The 24,216-nt window shown below is 36.7% G+C and overlaps 3 protein-coding genes across 4 annotated transcripts; 1 reads left to right on the forward strand and 2 right to left on the reverse strand.

Annotated features, from left to right (window-relative positions):
• Window positions 1-536: 536 nt before the first annotated feature.
• LOC110750865 (PB1 domain-containing protein tyrosine kinase) lies at window positions 537-6,953 on the forward strand. Its single transcript, XM_021951241.2, has 10 exons — window positions 537-876; window positions 1,051-3,804; window positions 3,878-4,228; window positions 4,317-4,403; window positions 4,494-4,646; window positions 4,915-5,078; window positions 5,160-5,307; window positions 5,523-5,645; window positions 5,737-5,824; window positions 6,636-6,953. The coding sequence occupies exons 2-10, from the start codon at window positions 1,561-1,563 to the stop codon at window positions 6,821-6,823; spliced, it is 3,546 nt and encodes a 1,181-aa protein (XP_021806933.1). The 5' UTR covers window positions 537-876; window positions 1,051-1,560; the 3' UTR covers window positions 6,824-6,953.
• Window positions 6,954-14,258: 7,305 nt separating this feature from the next.
• On the reverse strand, window positions 14,259-16,514 carry NCED6 (nine-cis-epoxycarotenoid dioxygenase 6). The gene has a single exon (XM_021951313.2). It carries the CDS (start codon window positions 16,439-16,441, stop codon window positions 14,624-14,626), a length of 1,818 nt encoding a protein of 605 aa, XP_021807005.2. The 5' UTR covers window positions 16,442-16,514; the 3' UTR covers window positions 14,259-14,623.
• A 2,845-nt stretch (window positions 16,515-19,359) lies between these two features.
• LOC110750925 (ubiquinol oxidase, mitochondrial-like) lies at window positions 19,360-21,284 on the reverse strand. Of its 2 annotated transcripts, XM_088247074.1 has the most exons (5): window positions 21,207-21,284; window positions 20,946-21,104; window positions 20,730-20,858; window positions 19,701-20,189; window positions 19,360-19,419 (listed from the first exon to the last, which is right to left on the reverse strand). In XM_088247074.1, the coding sequence occupies exons 1-5, from the start codon at window positions 21,282-21,284 to the stop codon at window positions 19,360-19,362; spliced, it is 915 nt and encodes a 304-aa protein (XP_088103200.1). The 2 variants fall into 2 exon arrangements, with proteins under 2 accessions (XP_088103200.1, XP_021807008.1); XM_021951316.2 differs by having other exon boundaries at window positions 20,946-21,284.
• Window positions 21,285-24,216: the final 2,932 nt, after the last annotated feature.

Here is a 24,216-nt window from a genome sequence, read left to right on the forward strand (position 1 = left end):
TTAATCTTTCGAACCATACTCATTACTCAAAACTCAAATAGTCATATATAACAAAAGTGTCATTCAACTTAAAAGGAAACAGTTATTAGCACTTCAAAATAGTCATCTTGTGTCTTTCTTATTTTTGACTAAGGAGTGCATATTAACTATTTTAATGTGTTAATAACAGTTCCCAACTTAAATACAAACAAAAAATATACAAAATTCAAATAATCCAAAATTATTTATTTAAATGTGATAATGCATGGTCAACAAGGTCTAACTCATTGGAAAAAGACTTTAACTTGTAAACTAGTGGTCTCATATTCGAACTCCATAACACCTTGTGAAACCCACCTCTATTTATAGTTTAAACTATCATTTGTATTTAAAAAAAAAATTATGACGATGCATGAGGTTCATTTTAATAGCCTGTCCGAGGCCTAAAAGCCTCACACTTCGGTCCATGAATTTCAGTTTAACTCACATTCTATTTTTGTGTATATATCTGTTTATCAACTTTATTTTGTGTATTAAAATGGCTTTGCCGTGAGATCTTTTAATCAAAAGAAAGAATGAAATAAAAAAAGACAAAAAGAGAAAGAAAAAAAGAAAAAGAAGAGAGATTCATAAATTAGTTTAGCAGTTAGGCCTATTCCTTTCCCTCCATTCCCTGTATTGATGCCGCGTAATCCTTTGTATTGTTTGTCGTTTCAACTCCGACCCTTATGCAACGTTCTCTCTCTCTCTCTCTCAAAACCAACAAAACCCCAACGCAAATCCATTTTTATCTTTTTTGTTTCTTTCTGATTTGACCCAAAATGTTGAAATACCGGTGCACCAGCCTTTAAGCTTCGATTTTCAAAGCTTGATCAGCGCATTTTTACAACCATAAAGGTACCCATTTTGCTATTTCTTTTCTTTTCCATGTTTATGTTCATTTTCTTTTTGCATGTTCATGTTTGAGCTTTCATTCTCATGTTCTCTTAAATACTTGATGACAAGATGTTTGTCAAAAGTACAAAGCATAACCATGGAAATTTGGGTTGGTTTTCTTAATTGTTTGGTTAGGTGGAAAGGAAAGCAATATTGGGTTGGTTTGGTTATTGCAAATGCTTTCTTCATTGAGAATCAACTCTATGAAAATCTTTGCACCTTTCTTTTTTGGGGGCTATCTTTCATTATGGATTGAGGAACCTGGTAATGGTTAATTTTCCACAAATGCATGATCTTGTTGGTTTTGGATGTTCTTGAATGGTAACTTCCATAAAGACAGGAAGTATGGAGACGACCCATCGAAGACTTCGTACACAGTTTAGTAATTTGGCATTCTATGTCAAGCTCACTATGGCTTTCGTTACAAAAGAAGAATTTTTTGAAGATATATGATGGAGGCAAGAGAGTGTTTATAGGTGCATCATGGGATGAGTTTTTACATAGAACAATTTTTTTCTGTTTAGTATTATGTACTTCAATTTGGAGAAGCAGATTTTGAACTACTTGTCATCAAGGATCTAAAGCTTGAAAGCCAAAGAATGCTCATATGTGAAGCCTCATGTGAAGTAAACTCCTTTTGAGACCATGACTAGTGAGGCTCCTGGTACTTCTGGTCAACAGTTCTGCAAAGATACAATAAATCATGATCGAAGTAACAAAAGTGCTGCAGATGACAATGAAAATAATATTTGTGCACAGACTGGTGAGGAATTTTCAGCGGAGTTTCTGCAGGATCGTATTTCACAAAGAAGATTAGCCCCAGTAGTGACTGGCGTTGATCAGCGCCAGTCGAAAAGAGTAGGTTTTAATTTAAATAAAAACCATAAGCTTGTTTATGAGGATCTCGCTGGTGGTGTTGGGCTAAGGAGAACAGATTCTGACTGCAGTTCAGAATTCTCAGATTTTAGTCCAGCGGCTGCTACAGGCTTTGTGGCTGACATAGAGAAAAATCTTTATCCTAATAACATAAGCAGATACCACTGGGAATATGGTGCTATTGGGCAAGTATCAGGTAAGTTTTCGGATGAAGTTAATCGTGATCGTGTTATTGGAAAACCAACTACTACACCTCTTTATGTACTGGAATCCCCTCAGTCATACCATCCTTATGGCCAAGTATTTTCTGAAGGTTCTTTCTCTTTCAAAATGAAATTTCTCTGCAGCTTTGGGGGAAGAATATTACCAAGGCCAAATGATGGGAAGCTCAGATATGTGGGTGGAGATACACGGATTTTATCTATTCGCAAAAACACCAATTTGGAGGAACTAATGAAGAAGACTTTTGCAATTTGTAACCAACATCACACTATTAAGTACCAACTTCCTGGTGAGGATCTTGATGCACTTGTATCTGTGTGTTCGGATGAGGACCTTCATCATATGATAGAGGAATATCTTGAGCTAGAAAGAACTTCTCAAAGATTGCGGATCTTTCTTGTTCCTTTAAATGAAAATGAGAGCCCAAGTTCTGTGGAAGCAAGGGTAACGCATCCAATTGGTGCTGACTCCCAATTTGTTTTTGCTGTTAATGGCATGCTAGACCCAAGTCCTCGGAAAAGCTCCAGCGGGCAAAGTTTGGCTAGTCAGACTAGCCAGTTTGGAAATACCTCAGATTATAGTCCAACTTTTCGTAGAGAATCTCCTACTGCCACATATTTAGAGACCAAAGATTATAGTCCCTGTTCCTCAAATGTGTTGGGAACATTAACTAAACCTGCTCCTCAGCTCCTAGCTACTCTTCAGATCCCAAAGAAGTCTTTTAATCACTCCCCTCCCATATCTCCTGTTCTACTTCAACATAGAGATCCCAAGAGTTCTAATGTGCAGTTTTATTTGGATAGACCGTATTGTGATGGTAACGGAGGCATTGCTCCCTCTGTTATGGAAAAACTTTCATGTGACAATACCTATTATCTGGATGCTGTGGGCTATAATGAAAATCTTCATCATGGGCCTCCAGTGTTGAATTACCATCATCATAACAAATACTTGGCTGAAACTTCCCGGACAAGAAAGTCCCAGAATGTGCACTCCCACAATCGTAGCTTTAGTGAGAATTCTGTGCCTTCTCCAAAGTATGGTCAAGGTGGTATGAACTCCGAGAGACTTGTGCCTCTGGAAAAGGCCCTACATTCTGAAAAGTCTGTTTCTCATCCTACAGAGGGATTATTTTCAGGGTCTGATGATAGAGATGCTTCTCATCACAGAATAATGCATGCAGTACTTTCTGACTCTCAGTTGCAGGAACATGTTCAGAGGTCCTCAGAAGGAGAAGTTATCTCAGTGTCCTCATTGAAATGCAGAAGAGCAAAATCACCTTCACTTAAGATGCAAAGATCCTCGCAAGAATGGCCTGTGCAACAGGAAGACATGGTTGATGGGAAACATGAAATGGTTGAATATAGTAATCAATTCACAATCAGGAAAGTTGACCAATGTAAGGAGGAACAGGGTCTGGGGATGTTGAACTGGACAGACAGGAATGACACTTGTGCTGATAAAAACTGGAACAACTTTGAAGGAAGTGTTGATGATACATCAAATGATACTGTCATGAAATTTAAGAAGGTTCAAAATGTGAACTGCCTGAGCAGTGTTTCCTTATCTTCAGATGATTCACAATACCCTGGAGGTGGGGTTTCTGGTTTACCAATTTCTGAAAATGAAGGTTCTAAAGATACTATGGGTCGCCAAGGCTACGAATTTGACACAACTTCTCAGTTTTCTCTTAGGAGCCAAAGTTGTACAAGGGATCAGCAGTGTGCTACAACTGAGAGAATAAGTGGTCAACCAGGGATCAGCAGGGTTGCCACTCAGGAGTTCTTAGATGTAAGTATTTTTTCCTTTGCAGATTTTTAAAAAATATTTTCTAAAAATTCTTAATAAGTTCTACCTATTTCAGAAATTGGCTACAAGTGCTGCTTCAGACGGAGAATATTCTCCCCATGACAAGGACCCTGTGAATTATCCTGAGTATGTGGTCGAAAACGTAGGTCTTAGCAGACAGTCTTCTGAGGTAACCAAGTGTGACGATGCTATCTCTGTCCAGTCACAGCGCTTGGATAATCATCATGACAACAAGGCGACGGAATCCGTGGTTATTGTTGAAGACTTAACTAATAGTACACCACCTGGTATCCCCTCCTCTAAAGTGGCCTATCATGTCTCACATATAGAAGATGAGGACAGTGATGAATGTTCGTCTCCTAGAGAAACAGACAAAGGAAGTACAGCTCCAGAATCTGATGACAAGGTAAACATACTCCTTATTAAATTTAAGCTAAGATTTTTATGGTAACGTGTCTGGTGGTAAACTTAAGCTCCTATCCTCTATTTTATAGGGTGTGACAGCTGATGGCAATCATAGGCATGAAACTATTAGCGATGTTGCAATAGCTGAAATGGAAGCGGGCATCTATGGTTTGCAGGTTGAGAACTACTATCTTGATGGATTTATGCGTGATCTGATATTAATTATCTCTTCTCAGCATATGATGGATGCTTAATTTGTTTGGCAGATCATAAAGAATGATGATCTCGAAGAACTGCAAGAGTTAGGATCTGGTACATATGGAACTGTCTATCATGGGAAGTGGAGAGGAACAGATGTTGCTATTAAGAGAATAAAAAAGAGCTGTTTCTCCGGCAGATCATCAGAGCAAGAGCGACTGGTGGGTCCCTGAACTCATTAGTGTTCAAACAGTGGAGTTTCTTAACTGTTTCAGTTCTGGTTGTGATGTTCATGTGTACTGTAAATTTTCTCATAACGTGCAAGCTTTGCACAACCAAAAAATGAGGAAAATATTAAATATTATGTGCTAAATTGATGTTATAGCTTCCCATTCCTTGAAGTATATATAAATGGTTTGGGGTTAAATGTAGATCCAACAGTTTAAGATACTATTGCAATGAAAATGAAAAATTCACTTGTTTTGGCAGACTAAAGACTTCTGGAGGGAGGCAAAGATTCTGTCCACCCTTCACCATCCAAATGTTGTAGCATTTTATGGGGTGGTGCCTGATGGGCCTGGGGCAACATTGGCAACTGTAGCTGAATTTATGGTGAATGGATCACTGAGACATGTCCTAATAAGGAAGGATAGGTTAGTTGATCCATTTTTCTTTTGTTCAATATATCCTCTAACTTGAAATAGATTTATGTAGTCTGTCGATTCTTTCTGCAGAGTGCTTGATCGTCGAAAGAGGCTCATAATCTTAATGGACGCAGCTTTTGGCATGGAGTATTTGCATTTGAAAAATATTGTCCACTTTGATTTGAAGTGTGACAATTTGCTTGTTAATCTGAGGGATCCTGAACGTCCCGTATGCAAGGTAATTTGTGAAAAACAATATGTTGCATACCTTCCCCTCTTCCATATTTGTTTTGACAGTGGATTTAAACTTAATTACTAGTTTTGGTATATTTCTCAATGAGCTGTTAACAATTAGTTGTTTCAAAAAGTCCATTTTTTATTCACTAGTCAGGAATGCCTTTCTTATATAGGATGCATTATATAGTTCTCCTAGGGTGGTTATCTGCTTTGCAGGTTGGAGATTTTGGGTTGTCAAGAATCAAACGCAACACACTAGTATCTGGTGGCGTACGAGGAACCCTTCCGTGGATGGCACCAGAATTATTAAATGGAAGCAGTAACCAGGTCTCCGAGAAGGTTAGGAATTTAGAATATAAGCAAAGTGGAATCCGGAGCCAAGCATGCCTGATTCTTTAACCTGATCATTTTGGTGTTCCTTCTTTAATAGGTTGATGTTTACTCATTTGGTATTGTAATGTGGGAGATCCTGACTGGGGAGGAACCGTATGCTAACATGCACTGCGGTGCTATCATAGGTAAGTTATTCTAGCCTATTGCTTAAATGTTTGTCTCTTCTAAGTTCATTCTTAAGCCTCCTCAAGAGACTCCTTTCTGAAAAACTGATGTCCTTGGAAGGCAACTTATGAAGGAATAACTCTCTGCAGTTTCAATGTATGAGACTGCCAGTGGGAAAATGTAGTAATTAGGATTTGAGTTCGTTTGATTGTTTGGAGGTAGCCACTTCTTGAAATTTACTTCAACTACTCCAGTGAGAATATGAAGACCGTGCTCTAGTAACTCTTACCGTACATTTTCCCGTACAAAGAATGTATGCCTTCAGCATTTCCTACATAAATATCCATGCATCCCTTCTTATGACTGATTGAGGATAAGTAATTCAATCCTCAACTTTTTCTGGATTAACCATCTTGGGAAACAATTCAATGACTTATACTTTTAGACAGTTTTAAGAAATTACACTTCAAATCAGAAGAGTTTTGACCTTCATGTAAAACTAAGAAGAAACCTAAGCTTCTTCTTCATATTAAAAAGTGATGTCAAAGTTGAAGTATTGTGAAATGTTTTCGTTTTGAGGATAGCTATATATGTTACCAAACCATGCCTTAGTAAAACTAGATCTGTATCTAGCTCACATATCTGAAAATTTTAATTTTCCTAATAGAACCTTGTCTTTGCCTATGCCTTATTCCTTGCAACATGCCCTTCATTTCAAAAAGATTTGATTTATTATTTCTTTACCAGGATTTGTAGCCATAACATTGTCCTTTTTGGAGGTTTTTCTTACAAATTTTGACAAATTTTTGTTTTATCATCTTTTCATTGAAGGGGGAATTGTAAATAACACACTGAGGCCTCCTATTCCAAAGCGTTGTGATTCTGAGTGGAAAAAATTAATGGAACAGTGCTGGTCACCGGATCCTGCTGATCGCCCGTCATTCACAGAGATTACACATAGGCTGCGTGACATGTCAACGGCACTCCAGAAAAAGCGCCCTAATCTTGCAAGTAGATGAAACTTAAAATCCTCATGTAAGTCAGACTCACTAACATAGAAGTAGTTTCAACACTTAGTATAATTAATATTCCTGTAAATTTTGATCTTCATAGACTGAATGCATGAATGAAATCTATAAATTTTTCCATTGGTTGCAATCATTACATATGGCTCCAGGCAGCCCGGACCCTTTGAATATCCCTCTCCTAAGTCTTAACACTGCCCGGTCTTCTATTAAGTGGTCATTCCCACCCCAGAAAACCCAATAACATCCCTAATATATATCTCTGAACCTTGAATTAGTTAACTTGGGCATCAAGATACCTGGTTTTAGGGCCTTACACTATAGTGCAAAATTCCTGTACTGACCAATATGAATCAACAGAAATGATTTTAGTCGATTGGCTCACGGCATGCCTTTCGTGACCAAGAAAAAATCATACACCTGCCCACACACACACGCACAAAGCTGAGAGATCTGTTAAACTTTCTCTGTCAGAGTTGGGGCTCCATGGGTGTTAACCAAACCACTGAACGTAAAAATTTATACTTAAGGAAAGACACATGCAGAAAAACAGGCATGGATTCTTTTGTGCAATTTGTAAACTTCAAATATGATGAAAAAGAAGCTTTTTGAATTTGAAAAATCATTTTATCAACAATATTTAATGACAAGCGGATATTTATGTTAATCATGATGATATGATAATTATCGAACCAGAATCGTCTCACTTTTTTTTTTTTCCTTCAAACAACAATAGAAACAATATGTTTAATCTGTTCTCAAATTTTTCCCTACGAATTTATCTCGGTGCAGTCACTTTTGTTGAAAAAGCTGTTACAGTTGCAATGGGTTTCTTTACAACGATGAATTATTTCTTTTATACTTGCATATGTAGTTGTTGGGATGACTTTTGCAATGAAGAACCGAAGAACTAGTCTTCAAATTTCGTAGTTTATTAATATCCTTGACATGTGAATGGGAGGTTTGAGATCTTTCTTTCGTTCGATCTAATATATTAAGTAAACTTCGCAATCGATTTCCAACCTCCATTCTCCTGGTCTTTGTCCTGCATATCATGTGTAAGCATTGTGAAAAATAAATAAATAAATAAATAAATAAATATTTTAATACAAGTGATAGTCTAAACTACAAAGGGAGGGGGTTTCTCACACACACACTACCAAGATGTCATGGGGTTCGAACTTGAGACCATTGGTTTGCAAGTCTAGGGACGGACCAAGGATTTCAAATTGGGATGGGCTAAATTTACCTTACGCACATAGCTATTAAACTTGACAGTACTAAGTGAAATTCATTGATAACAAAAGACTACACCTAAGCATGATGACATAATGAATTTTACCCCTCAAAACGCACAGTTCTTTTATATTTTCTACATGCAAGGGTATGTGAAGTGAAGGGGGGTTGTTTTTTTACCAAAAAAGAAAATAAGAGGGGTTGTTTTCGACTAAAAAATAAAAGAAGCAGGGGTTTTTCTGTTTGGCCTTTGGGCCCTTTTGTACCAAAAAGAAAAAGAGAGAAAAAAAGGTGAAGGGGGATTATGAGAGTTTAGTGCAGGGCTACTTATTGGGTGGGATGGGTGTATCAGTTTAGGCTTAAAAAGACAAAGTCACCTGGGCTATAGCACATGTTAGTCAAAGAGTAGGTCCGTCCCAAGTCAAGGTCCTTTTTGTTTGGACTAGATCCTGTTAGCAAAAAATAGATAGAGGAAGAAGATGGGGTAAAGAAAAAACACGGAGGTTGGGAACTCAGCTCCCAGAAAACACTTCAATATCTTGATAGCCTTGACTATTTGATGGTCATAATTATACGGTGTGACATGTGCTGAGAGATATTAAAATGTGAGTATTCAACCCAAAATTAATTCACAATGGATGAAGAGGCCTAAGATTTTTTTAAAGCCTAATACCGTATTAAAATGTGAGCATTTAATCCAAAATTAATTGACAATAAGTAAAAAGACTCGAGATATTTTAAAATATTCATAGTCTCAACACCCTAAAAAATAGATAGATATACTTTGACCTTTGTTTTTCTTGGCCCTAGCAGAATAATTGTGATTGCGAAAGTGTGTTCTAGCTTCAAATCCAAGAATACTTCACCACCGCCATTGTCTATCTATCCGTCCAATTGTCCCTATCCTATCTATGGCGATATCATCTTCTTGAAAAACTTGTGCACCAATGGAAAAGAAAATATACTAACATGAAAGATTAGTGGCTAGTCTAATGTCTAAGCATTATAAAAGCAAAGGCATTACTCGACAGCATTGCTTTGGTTATCCTGTCCCCCCCAAAAGTTTAGATAACGTTGCTAAAGGCACCATTGTAGTGTGTGCTTTTATAGGCATAGTGTGGGATTAGCAATTGTCCTGATAGTACACAACAACTAGGTCTATAGTTTTATGAAAATAAGCAATAGTATATTATTGATAAACAAACAAAAATATAAAGCAATTATGCGCCGAATATGGGTAAAACTTCTCCGGTGATCAAACACAACAATATGTTGAATTGATATAGAGAGAATCATGCACAACTCAAACAATGACTAAATCCCCAATTCAACAACTAGAAGCACATGTACTCATACTTATAATACATATTCGCCGTGGAACGGCAAATCTATATTGAAAACCAAAAGCTAAAAATAAATAAAAATCCTAAATAGAAAACAAAGCACAACAAACTCCTAAAAAGTTTTTGAAAATTATTAGACTAAAAGAAAACTAAGAAACAGGACTACCAGTCTATATTTTAATTACACAACTTGCATGTCACACGGTGCATACTCTTTTGTGCGTGTCTTTCTCCACACATAATGTGAAAGTACTTACATGAGGATACAAACAGACATAAAGTATACGTGGGTGAGAGAAATCAACACAAAGTTCTATATACATTTTTCGTGATTATATTTTACTGCAACTTATTAAAAAGCTACTATATGCCGCCACAGATATTGGGTCAATTAGCTAATTAGCTTACTATAATACGTCTTGTTTATTTCTTTAAGCAATCAATTGATCCAAAAGTTAAGACTTGGGCGCGCTTACATTCTCAATTTCAATCATCTAAGTAAGCTACTTGCCAAAGAAAGACTACCAACAACCAACCTTCTGCTTCTGATCCTTGACCCTTCTCTTCTTTTGCGGTTGTAGAAGCTTTGACTTATTGTTCCATAATTGTCAGCTTGATGTTTGGCCACTGATCAGCGTTTGGATTGTGCTAGCTAGCTGCTTACGCTGGTCATTCTTTGTTTGGTCAGGCTCAATTTGTCTGTTGAGGAGTAAAACCTTGCACCAAGAATATATAAAAACTTGGGCTACTTATATTCATTGTCAATTAATTTTCGATTGGATGCTCTAATTCATTCGGACTTTAGAAACCCTGTTTATTTGATGGGTTATTAATTAGGGAAAGCTAGATGATTAGTGCTAACACAATTTCACGACACTAAATATGTCGATATTTCTTCATATGTCAAACATGTATGTAGTTTTATTAAAAAGTTTCAATGATATTTTATATACCAATTGTCGACTCGTTACGAATCTATCGCATTCAAAAAAGTACTCCATTTTAAGCCATTTGTTTTCCAACATTGGGTGGTGTGTGGGGTTATATGCTTTCCAAGTCAAATGGTTTATTGGGTATATTTTTTGAAGTGCCCCATCCCCAGCTTAAGTCAACCCCACTTCTATTAGACTTTCGATTGATCAGCCCATTGAACATGCAAAAAGAAAATGGCAAACATAATCGTTACCACAAGACTCATTGTCTCAATTCCATTTCAAGTGTCAACTTAGTCAAATCTTGCTGTCCCTTTTCCTCCTCTTTTGGTGGATCCAAACTTTGTTTTTTTCTGATGAAAATAATGAACATATTATGTTTACATTATTATAACATAACGTAGCAAAGTGACTTTCTTTTTTCTGAAAGAAAATGCTTGTTACAACTTTTTAGATATTTTTCGAAGGTAAGCTTGGCTAATTATCAGTAAAATAAGCATAATCATGAACTAAAATATGATTAAATGATAATCAATATTAAGAGCCAGGGAAAAGGAGCCATGGAAACCCCCACTGGTGATTGTGCTGGCGGACGTAATGAATGATGCATCATATATAAATATTGGTCATCTATAGCCAACTCAGCCATTTCAATCAATGCAATGGCGAAGTGCCAGAAGCATATATAATATATACAATGCAATCTCTCAAAACTTCCCTTATGAATTATATATATATATATATATATATATATATATTGGGCATCTTCATTATTTGTTTCCTGTTGTGATATATAATATTTGTTTGCCTTGGTGTTTAAAAGTATTGGGCATCTCTACTTGGTGCCAATTGAATTTTAGTTAAATACTCACATTCTAGTATATGCTATTCATGCTCTGATATATTAGTATTACCCGAGTGTTCTTGAAACACAATTAATGGCATACCTTAAAACAGAATTCGTATAATGTGTCTTTTATTTTGTTTTTTTGAACTTAGGATTTTGGATGCATAGATAAATTCTCTTAATCACTTGAGCTACAAGCCCTTTGCAAAACTTATTGTGTAACATCATTAACTGAAAATTCCCAAAAAGTACAATTAGCTATGAGAAAATAAACATGCTTCTTTTGGGTGACACTTTGGCATCACACTTTCTTATATCAGGGAATCTTTTATCTGCAAGGGCCATATATGATCACAACATTTCTATTTTCAACTTCCTTCTTTTTTACCAAACAAGCGATAGTATTTTATTAGACCAATTGAAATAGTATTTTATTAGACCAATTGAAAAAGTGCATATATAGCCATCTCAATTAGTAATACAACAAGCTTCCCTAGTGACCAGAGTCAGCTCTAGAGCTGAAACGATCTGGAGAAAATAAATCACAAAGAACTTGTCTAAAAATCCCTATCTACCGTCTAAGTTGTCCTAGATCAAGTCAGTTACATCAAGGACAAAAAGTGACCTCTAACTGGCATTACTTTGCTAGAGAAACTAGACCACCCAACAAATACATAAATTTTGTTGGGAATTACAAGAGAAAACCAGACAATTCATAGAGTTTCTGGACTTTAATTACAAAGTAAACCAAATCTAAGAAACCAAACAATGCCAACTAAAGGAGCAGCAACACTTTGCTTTGCAAATGATGCACAACCAGAGCCATTCAAATCCATAATAGAGACAACAAGATCTGCCAAGAGGAGAGGAGCATCGACGGGGAATAAACCCCTAGATCTGAAGCTTCTCGACCGGCTGAGACACGGTTTGCTGTGAAAATCTATAGGATCAGAAACAGCCACAACTAAGTCTACAAAAAAGAAAAACCAAAACACAAAAAACCAAAATGAGCAAGAGGAAAGGAGGGGCAAGGATTGAGGGAGGAAGGGAGGGGGATGGGAAGTCACTGACCCCAAAAGAGCAGCGGCTCCTAGAGTTTCTTTGCTTGCCGCTCGCTCGAGTGAATATTTGGTACTTAAATGTGTTTGGATGAGGAAATTTAATAAATGACGAAAATTAATATTCTAGAATTTGTAAAGTTTCGTGTTTGACTAACAGATTTAAACACGTAATTTAACGCTTATTTGTAAAGTTATCTTTTTTTAAAACTCAATCTCTCTTGGAATTTTAGAAATGACGACTATTTAGATAGAATTTAAAGTTGGAATTTATGACCTTCAAATTCCATGTTTTTTCTCACACGGAATTTATAAATTGCTTTGTTTTGTTATCCAAACACGGGAATTGGTTTGTGTCAATTTAGAAATTCTGAATTTTATCAAAATTGCAAGTTTATTTCTCTTATCCAAACGCATTGTAACAAGTATTAGTAACTTATTCATAACTTCCTTCTTAGTTGATTAATTAGCAGATATACAAGCGCGTTATAGGAAACAAAATACATAGGCAAATAAAAGTTGCACTATTGATGCTTTCTGTTGGTTGGCTCAATTTCTCTGTTAAATTTAGGAGTAAATTAGCAAGTTGATTCTATAATACTAAAACAATTAATAAAATTAAAAATTAAATATAAAAGAAAAAGGAAATGGTGTGGGGGAGAGAGAGCTTCACCGTGGAATTGAGTTTGGGAGGGTCGTGAGAGGAGTTGTGTATGGGAGGCGTCATCAGTGGTGGAGCCGGGAATTGAGGTTAGAGGGGGTCATCTTGCAAAATATAGAAATAAAGGGAATGAGAGCATAAACACTACAAGTTCTCGTAGAGCTTCTTGAAAATCATTATCAGACTCCTGAACCAATAACCTAAAGTAAAAAAGAAATAAGCTTTAAATTACAACTTTGACACATCAAGTTACGATTGTTGTATATATAAAATCCGTGTATCATTTTTCAATATTCAATTCAATTCATATACACAACATTAAATTATTTACACAGAGAGAGAGAAAGAAAGAAAAGAATAGTAAAATTGCGAGAGAGAGAGAGAGAGAGAGTTGAGTAGGGGCTTGGGACCCCTCTGATCCCTACGTGGCTCCGCCACTGGGCGTCATGACGGGGTGTGTTGGTGGGGAAAGGGAATGAGAGAGAGAAGAGTAAAAAAATATTATTATTATTATTTTGTTTCTTTTTCTGAATTTTTTAAACGTTGAAATCAATGGACCCAACGGAAGTGGTACTTTGCAATATGTTGGACACTCATTTGAAATGTTTGAAAATTTTTATACAACTTAAACCTACCACCAAAAACATGTTCTATGTGGATTATACTAATCAAATAGCTAGTTGATTGCTTATAAACTTTAGCCAAGTGGCATGGCATGAGTAGGGTGATCGTGAAGATTCTTTTTATTATTGTTATTTTTTAATTAGTATATCAATTGATTTGTTGTACATGTTCTAGGATCTTCTATTTTGTTTTATGGTCGCATTGTTCTAGGAACTACATCTCAACAAATAATAAAGTGCTAAAATATGAATATGATTTGAATACTTTAAGTTTAGGTTTTGTTTTATTCTTCTCCATAAGAAGATATATAGGAGTTTACATGAGTGCTTTACAAGGAAATATATATAGTAATCAATTAAGGTAGTATATCTTAATTATATAATGATTTGTTAACTATATAAAATAGGAAAGTAAATCTCTTAATTAATCAAGAAAATAATCAAGGAAGTAAATCCCTTAATTAATCAAGAAAATAAATCTCTTGATTAATTAGGAGACTCACATCAACATAAAGTACTACGTACATAACCAATGTTCTTCTATCGCCACACCCCACAACAATTTTGATTCTCTCAAGGACAAAATGAAAACAGAAACGATGGGAAAAGAACAATCCATCCATTTGTGGAGCCAACGCTCTTCATTAATGTACTGTGAACTCTTAAGAATCTATGTTTAGCTGGTTATGGAAACAAAACAAAAACTCGATCGTGAATAGTCAACAAGGCTTGTGGGTCGAGAATACTGGTTTTTACTTGTATTTATATTCACCGACAATAGATTGAGCAATGCTAGGTATATCGCATTTACATACTATATTGTGTATCATCTCTCTGATAAAGGTGGAACTCATCAATACAATAGAGCCCATCTCTGTTAAAAATGTGGTATATAAATGTGAGATAACATTTCCGCAATAGATGAGCTTTCATGTGTTGGTTCAATTTTTTATGGTGCGTAGATTAAATCAAACTTATTTGACGTACACATAATTCATGTAGTGAAGAAATTTACTTTCATTCTTGGGTGACACTATTATAATCACATAAGTGCCTAAATAAGTATATAAATGCATGCTACGCGTACGCTTAATTTATGCTTGTTCCTTCAAATCTTGTTCACTAATAAATGTACCATGGAATCCATATGGAACCCTAGCGGGCAATCTCACCAACCCCACTTGCTTCATGCTTGAAGCTTTCAATATCACTAGCTCCGACCACTCATCAACCTCGTCCCTCACAAAACCCATTATAAATCCATCATCATCTTCTTCAACTTGGTTTCCCATGCTATCATTTTTCCTTTTTGGCACGTAAAAGGGTTCACCTCCAAACCGGCCGGTCCCATACAAATGCTTAGTCACCGAACCAGTTTCCAAATCCACCTTAGCAATGCCCGAACACTTGGGCCACGGCTCGGCTATAGCCATGTACACATACCTGCTCTTTCGCCCTACCACCTCTTTATTCACTTGCCCTACTTCCAAATTCAAACCCGGGACCAGGACCCGGCGGGTTGATTCTTGAGTCCTCAAATTCATTCGCATTTCGGTCAATTCAGCCCGAATTGGGTTGTTTTCGTGCTCTTTAAACACCGAATCAGGCGGGTCCATGCACGACCCAATCACAACAATAATCGGGTCACCCACTTCCGAAGTTTCCTCCCATGCATTACACAAATGGAAACAAAAGCAATTGGGCACGTCAATCCACTGAATCCCCGATTCATCCACATTGTTTTTAGGCAAAATTCCAAACCGAGACGTCTTGTTCGGGTCGTAGATGACGGGCGACCCGCCTTTGATCATTTCAGATAACTTGAATACCACTTGCTGATCCGGGATCACCGCGTAGTTTTGGGTTATAGCAAAATCATGCACCATAGTTGGTTGGTCTAGCGTGATGTCCACGTCACGTGACTTTGTCCCGCCCGCGCCAAACTTGAAGTACTTGAGGTACGGTTTCTTCACCACGTCGTAGCTCAGCACGTGGAGCTCACCCGTTACGGGGTCCACCTTGGGATGAGCAATCATGGGCCGGTCCAGCCCACCGTGAAAATCAAACCGTCCAATTGTTTCAAGATCACCATCACCCTTGATTTTCACATTGTACGGAAGATCATCTTCGGACATGGCTAATAATCGTCCGTTAAAATAAACCAAGCCAGCATTAGCCACGCCATTCCCACGAGAGCCGTCAACCAAGCCGACTGCGGCTCGAGCCATGAACAAGCAGAGCCGAGCCAGTCCTGAGTGACCATGAAGCTCACCAATCGGCTTCGGGAATATAGACCGGCCCATCTTGGCTTCTTGCTCGAGCCGGCTCGTGCGGGTGTACCTACAGCTGTAGCTGGCTCGGTTAGCTGAGCCTAGAGTGAGCGCGTGGATCATACCGTCCCCATCAAACAAGTGGTGTCCGCCTGCCGGCTCAAACATTGGATTGGCGCCGTTTCGGACATAAACGCCACGTAGACAATCTGGGATTTGACCCACTACCTCTAAACCGTTCTGAACGGGACACTCCCGAACCGGTGCGAAATTACCGGATATTTGGACCGCCGGGTCAATGGTTTTGGGCAAACTCTGCTTCTTTTCTAGAGGCTCTATCAGTGAGGTTTCTATTGTGTTCAGGAGTGAGGCTGCTAATTTTTGAAGTGGGTTTAGGCGAGGTTGGTGAATATTGGGTTTGATAGGGTTCACTTGTGGTAACAATGGATTAGTGTTTGGAGGTGGCAAGGGTGGCCATAGAGGTTTTTGGGTTTTCTGGGGTAGGGTTTTCTTGGATGGGTTGATGAGGATTTTGCATGTGATCTGTGTTGTGGGTGAGCGAGTAATTTGAATGGGATTTTTGGGAAGTGTGGAAGAGGATGGTGGAGTGTTGGTGGTGGTGAAATGCAAAGAGGCATGCATAACTACAAATTTAGAGAGAGAGAGAGAGAGAGAGAGAGAGAGAGAGAGAGAGAGAGAGAGAGAGAGAGAGAGAGAGAGTGGTGTGATGAATAAGATGGGTAGAAGGGTGATTATATAGTAGAAGTGGAAAGTGTGTTAAGTGGGGTCTAGGTCACATTTCCAGCAAGTGACAAGTGGTATATATATATATATATATGGTTCTTGCTTGATCTCGATCGTTAAGAGTGTTGAAGATCATATGTCTGTAGTTTTTCTTCTCTGTTCAACCTTCAAAGATATATACAGAAAACAAAAATCTCAAATTTCAAAGAGAAACAAACCTAATTGGAGGGAAATTACACATGTGTAGTGTAGAAGATGCTTGTGGACACGTAAGTATCTTTTGCTTTCTCAGTCCAAGAAGGAGGTACTTATAATTGACACGTAGTAAATATATGAACTATACAAGGACACGTATCACTCCCAAACATATTTATGTGCCTGATTAATGGTAAGATGAGATTGATGAAACAAACACGATTGTTAGTTAATGACATGCCTGTTTAGAATGTAAAATTTGAAAGATAGGGAATCCATTTGATGTTTTAAGTTGGTCGAGTGGGTAGCTCAGTCGGTTGAGCTTTTTTATCTTTATTCATGTGGGCATAGATTCGTAACTCCCATCTAATATTTATGTAAATTCGACCCTTTAGAGCATTTCCAACGGGGAGTCTAGCCCAATCAAAAGGCTTTTCAGGCTCCCAAAAGCCATTACAGCGATGAAATCTAGCTCTGGCAAGACGTGGGGTCCATCAAGCCCGGGCAAGGCCCAAGGCAAGATAAGCTCGACCTACTGTCTGCAGACGCTGACGCCAACTTAATGTCACGTTATTGAATAAAAAAATTGAAAAAAAAAACCAAAAAATCAAAGTTCTTTATTTATAAATACATAGAAATTTTGTATTTATTAATCTCATACGTATAAATAAAAATAATCTCATGTGAATAAATAAAAAAGTGTTAGGGCAGATATTATTAACGTGAACAGTAACCACCCTTATTTTCCATTGTTCTTATTTGTCATGAAAAATGAATGTAAGTGCTCTTAAAGCTTAAATTTTACGTTAGCCCAAAATTTGATACTTCAAACCTAAAAAATTCACCGTATCAATAAATGAGATCAAAGATTAAGAAAATTAAATAGACTTGATATTCGTTTATAAAGTACTTTCATGGTTCTTCCAATTATTAGCTCATGTTATTAACAACTAGTCTAAATTTCTCCATCCAAATATATAAGAAACCTTATACTTAGATGTTTATCATTGGATTGGATCGGATCGCATGTGCATCATGCATATTAGCTCTAGCATTGAATTGAATTTTGGTTTTTTATTTAGAATTAGAACACACAAACCAAAAGAAAAAGAGATAAACAAATAAGGTGATCTAAGCATGAATTAGGAATGACATATGTATACAAGGACACGTGGGTGAGGAGCTCTTGACCACCTCATCGTCCGTTTGACCTCCATGCAAATGAATGCAAAGCAATGACCAGAAGCGTACGGTGACCCACGTGCACGGCATGACACCTTCCCTATCTATATATATATTGTCATTTCCAAGCCCTTGGTTTCTTCCTCAACCTTTTGCAGTCGATCGAGAGCTGAATTGCATGGCTGGTTAGAGTGTGAGTTTGTCGTTCTCCTATTTCAACGCGTGCCCAAAAGGACAGTCCTCTGTCTACGTGTCTTTTACAGGCATTTGAAACCCACGTGGAGTGACTAGAGTCAACCCATGACAAAGAAACTATGGTTTGCTTGGTTTCCCTTTATTTATTTATTATTATTTATAGTTACGAAACTTTTTTTTTAATAATGTTATAAGTAAATATTTGGTGGCTTAAAACAACTCGGATTGGATTATATCTAATCCTAGTGGGCCCCAAATGTAATAGGATTTTGAATTCCACGTATAGATGATGATGTCTATAAAGATGGATTGTACTAGGTCATGTAATAATATATTTCAGTTAATTCAATGCAGTAATTATTATCTGAGTCTCCGAGTGTAGGGGTTGATCAGAAAGCACCCAACTGAAGCATACTGCGGTTTTCTTCTTTGAATCACCACCTTCACCAGAAGGATATTTCTGAATAATCCTAACTGGTTCTGAAATCAATTTTTGTGGTTCAACGGTGGAGTCATCTGCGGCCGAACTTGCATCAAACATATAGAGTGATAGAGAGGTATAGCCGAGCCGCGCGGCTATACTATTTAAATATAAAAACGGTATAGCCAGGCGGCTACACCTTTTATTCAAAAAAATAGTTTGCATTTAAAAGGTATATATACTGTCGTATAGCCGCACGGCTATACTGTTTGGGAAAAAAACCCACGTATAGCCTCGCGGCTATACTATTTATAAATTAAAAGAAGACCCGTCTTGCGATTAGGAGGCCACGTGTGAAAACAAGTATAGCCGTACAAATACGCTAAAGTATAGCCGCGCGGCTATACCATTTAAAAAAAAACAATTTCTGTAGTAAAGCCGCGCGGCTATATGATTTAGTAAAAAAAAAAAAAAAGGGGGTGCCCAACCCAAGTGTCAAAAACCGTATAGCCACGCGGCGATACTTTAAAAAAAAAAAAGAAATACTCTAAAAAGGAAAAAGAATTACTGTAGTACAGCCTAGGGTGAGCTATCAGAAATACACATACAAAACCAAACAACCTTGTTCAATATAAATACTTGGATTATATAAGCTATCAAATTCAATCCAACGTCATACTGTTTTACCCTCTCTCTCCTCTCTCCCATATCTAATTGAAATCACATCTATGTCCATATAGATCATAGCCTTCATCCATCATATACAAGACAGGTCATATCAGAAAGACATAACAATTCTAACTATTGGCATACAAGATGACTTTCAGTGATAATCAAACGGAGCCGGTGCCTCTCTCAATTCCTTACCCTGAAATTGAATATCCTGCAAACAAAAAGACAGACAGATTCCGGAAATCCAGAATTAATACGACGAAAGATGAGATAATTTGGAGAACATGTGAACATGTTTGTCTTGTTATACGAAAACAGGCTAAAACATACATACACAGGGGCTCATTATAGGCTTCACAAAATGAAACATAAGGATTACTAGAATCTTGAAAGCTTCCACAGAAAACAGAGCACAATACATCTAAACATGTAACAAAATTGTAAAACCAATGAAAGGCATGAAAATGGAAAAGGTGTTTAATTAATACTCACAGATGCATAATGGTTGACATCTCGATGATGAGCTTCATCGGCACGAATCACAGTAATAACATCCCTTAGCGTAGCATCTTTAGGAAGCCTCCAGTAGTCGATTGCGATTGCAGGAGCTTGTACATTTTCAATCTTTCCACTATCGATATCCTTCAAATACTCTGTATAAGAGTGTATAGCCTCCTCCTCCAGATATCCAACAATCCTATGCGCCAGTTTGGGAGAAAGCCAATAAAGAACAAAGAAGGCATTGAAGAACACTCCCTGCACAACAAGAACCAGTAGCCTCTCGTACCACATGGGCTGTACAAGTTCCACCATTGTCATGAGGTGCATCCTCTCATTCTCTGCCTCTTCAAGTAGAGCCTTGACCCAACCACCGCTCTGCTGGAACTTGCGGAGAGACCTTAAGTGCAGTAGCATTCCTCCCACAATGCCAGGGACAGCTGCCACAGTTTCCAGCATCATTGCACGACACCCATACCGTCTCTGAAACATATATTTCGCTAGTTCAGAACAGCTAAAAGAAAGGCCTCGACCATGAAAAAACAGGAACTTTGAAAGCTTCTACACAGATCACATTTCCTGACAAAGAAGAGACAAACTTGACATGCATTACAATTACAAGTGGTTCAATTTTTGGACTTGAACCACTGTCCTCAGTAAAATTCTGTAACCAAAACACAGAGGAAAAAAACAATAACATACCTAACCAAAACAACATGTTTGCTTCTTATAAAATGCTTCTATAATCGTCCTTCTAGCGACCATGTCATGTATAATAAATAGTGAGTGTAAAACATATTAAATCGCCAGTAAATCGAGAATAGGGATTTGCATCAAAATCATATTATATGCAAGAACAAATGCAGCAAGCAAGCTAAACTTATTTTCAGCAAAATAAGACGGATGATAAAATCGATTACCCAAAAACAAAAAATACAAAACAAAGAATAATATATGTCATCTTGCACATAACATGAAAAAGAATTAAAGAAATAAAAAAAAGAAGGGAGAAGGTAACAAAACCTTAAAGAAAATATCAGTTGGCATCCGAAGAACCTTGACGGTCCTATACGCAAATCTGTCCATAAACGTCTTCGGCACATGGTGCTTGCTCAGATCGATCGATAAGTCCGGTTTATAAGTATCCCATGGCTACATTCATTAAATAAAATTCAAGATCTAATTCATATATAAAAAACAAAATTAAAGAAAATGTGATTTCTGAGTAGTCCTCCTGACCATGAAGCAATTCCAAGTCCACTCACTCGCGTCCTCCCTTGTGATCTTCGGCCTATAAATCCCCCAGTAATCCGAAACTACTACACTATCACTTCCTTTCTTTGCATCGTCAGAGACTGAGCTCTTGCTCTTCCTCCGCTCCTCCACCGTTTTAGCAGACTGCGGCACTGTGCTCATCATCCTCGTCCAGTAAAAGCCACCCGAAACGTCACCCTTCAGGGAATGCAGAAACTCGGCGCCGTCCAATGGCCTGAGGGGCACCGCCGTGGAAATGTAGCTGTTGCAGTTCTGGCCACTTCGCAGTCCGCCCACAACTGACCTCACTGCGATCCTGTTCATCTTCTCCGGTCCAAGAGAGATCGTTAACTTTGGAGGTTTTGGAAATGAACGGTTGCTTAGTTAGTTTTGTGTGATTTTGGGTCTTCATGGACAAGCGGTTGGGAGGGCAGAGGAATAGGATGTTGCTGGAAGGGATTTTGATCGTCTGTTTCGCGGGAACATCAAACCATTTTAGACCGTTGTTGCTTGGGGCTCAAGTATTATGGAAGGAATTTATTTGTTCTGTGGGTGCTTACAGTTCTTCACCTTTTTCTTAGACAATTCAAAATAAATTCTAGTGTGATTTTGCATTTACCTTTGATTACTCATTTGTTATAATTGACCAACCAAAAACAAAATACAAGTGATTATTCTCTATCATACTATTTATAAGCTTGAAATAATGATGAAGGGGAAGCATGTACAACATCTCCATTCAAATAATGATGCAGAGTAAAGTCATTAACATAAAGACAATTGGTTTGAGGTACGTAAGAGCTTTACAAGCCATTTTTTTTATCAAAAGAGAAAGGATTTGGTGAATGTATTTGGTAATTAGCTCATCATTGAAATGTTTTTATTTCTCCAAATTTCTCATTTGAAATTGGATTGGATAGGATAACTCCCTATATTTAAAAAGCATGTTAAAGGAAGAAATAAATAAATTTTGACAAGTTGAGAGTAGAAGATGAATATTACTAATGAAGAAACTTTATCCCATCTAATCTCCACAAAATAGTAGGATATTAACTCCCTTAACCAATGGCAGAGCCACCTAAGGCCCGAGCCCACTCTTTATAATTTAATGTTGCTTTGTTTTATGCATGGTTTAAACTTTTAATTACTGCTAACTATTTTATATATATATATTTTTTATAGAGATGGACCAATCATATTGAATTAAAAAATAACTATAGTATTTCTGACTCCCTAAATTAGGGAGTATGATTGGAGTTCAAATTTTATAGAGAGCTCCTAAAATAACTTTTATGTGTTTTTAGCCAAATTTTAACTAAAAAATGGGGAGCATGATTGTAAATGCTCTTATATATATGTATATATATTGCTTTTTGGATTGCCTCAACCCAATAAGATTGTTGCTCGACTCAAGATGTCATGGAGCTTACTATATATATATATATATATATATATATATATATATATATATATAGGGAGATTCAGTTGAGGGATATTTGAGGGACACCCTTGTATGGCCCACTTCGTATTGTATTTCACTAATCCAATCCATCTATTTTGTAGATACTCATTCAAAGATCATCTCTACAAAAAATCACTTGAATCCAATATCATTTGACCACTCAATTGAATTATTGAAATTTTAACACTTTCTTTAAGCACCATATTCATTGATTTTGTAGGACACAATTGGATATCAAAGCGGTTTCTAATTTGTCTAAGTTTTTGTAAGGATGATCTGTGAATGTAGACTTAAAAAATAGATGGTTTAGATCATTGAAAAAAAATTCGTAAGGGACCCTAAAGGATATCCCTTAAATTATTTGAGGGTTCCCTCAATTAAAATTATTTGAGGGATCCCTCAATTAAAATTATTTGACGGATCCCTCAATAGAAGAGGACTATATATATATATATATATATATATATATATATATATATATATATATATATATGCCTTTCTCTATATTCAGACTTGTAGATAGAAATTTAAAAGAACAGTTCGATGTAAATTAACACAACAAAAGCTTCAATTTATCTTTTAGTGTTCCTATTTTATACCAAGTCTACATCTTTCATATGGTCCTTTTTTAAAAGATGAATTTTTTTCATATGGTCTAATATGTCCTCCTTACATGAAAATTCATTCACATCTACCTTCATTTCCTCCTTCAGTATATCTTATATTTAGTGACTTATCCAATCCAATCCAATACTAGACATCAAATGAGCCAATGTATAAATTCTTATTGTAAACATCAATATGTAGCTTCCAAATTGGGGCTAATGTGTAAGATTTGATTAGTTAGGTTCCTTAATGATATAAAATAAGAAAACTTGCATAGCCTCCAAGTAAACCCTAAGCTTTTATAGTCTAATGAGAAAACGCACACACTGATAAGTCTCTTACCGTGCGTATGGATGAGAGAAATAAACTTGGGATTTTGACAAAAGTAAGAATTTCTAAATTGACATGAACCACTTCTCGTGTTTGGATTAAAAAAAACATAGAAATTTAGAAATTCCGAGTGGGAAAAAAAAAAAGGAATTTGGAGGTCATAAATCCCAACTTTTAATTCTATCTAAAAGTCGTCATTTTTAAAATTCCAAGAGAGATTTAGTTTTTATTTATTATAAAAGATAACTTTACAAATAAAGGTTAAATTTCATACTTTAAATCCGTTGCCCAAACAAGAAACTTTACAAATTCTAGACATCAATTTTCGTCATTTGTACTTTTAAATTTCCTCATCCAAACGCAAACGCACTGTTAATTTCTATCTTGTTCTCTATTAATCTCTTTACTTTACAACACATTATTAACAACACAAAAGCTCTCCATTTATCTTTTTTTTTTTCTTTTTTTTTTGTCTTTCTGAGCAAGTCATGTGATCAATGGTGGATCCAACTAGGGGCGAGTGAAGGCTAATGCCCCTACTCGCCCTTCTTGCTACCTAGCATCTCCAAGGGAGTACGCAAATGAAATAGGCAAAATTGTACTATAACAACCTAGGTGGCATGTTGCCTACTCATTTGTCTCATGAAAAAAGTTGGTCACTCTAAGGGACTAGGCAATGCAAGTGTACAAAAAATTATTATATTACTTATTTTTATCTTTTACATTTACTATTATATTTTATAGAAGGATTAATCGTTTTATTAGTCCATGAACTTTGACCCAATTTGCATTTCAGTACCTCAATTTCCAAAATGGTTCCCGTGGTCCTTTAACTTTAGTTTCGTTTGGACAACTAGT

The sequence above is a fragment of the Prunus avium genome, chromosome 1, assembly GCF_965620075.1.
Source record: "Prunus avium chromosome 1, drPruAviu1.hap1.1, whole genome shotgun sequence".
Taxonomy (NCBI): domain Eukaryota; kingdom Viridiplantae; phylum Streptophyta; class Magnoliopsida; order Rosales; family Rosaceae; genus Prunus; species Prunus avium.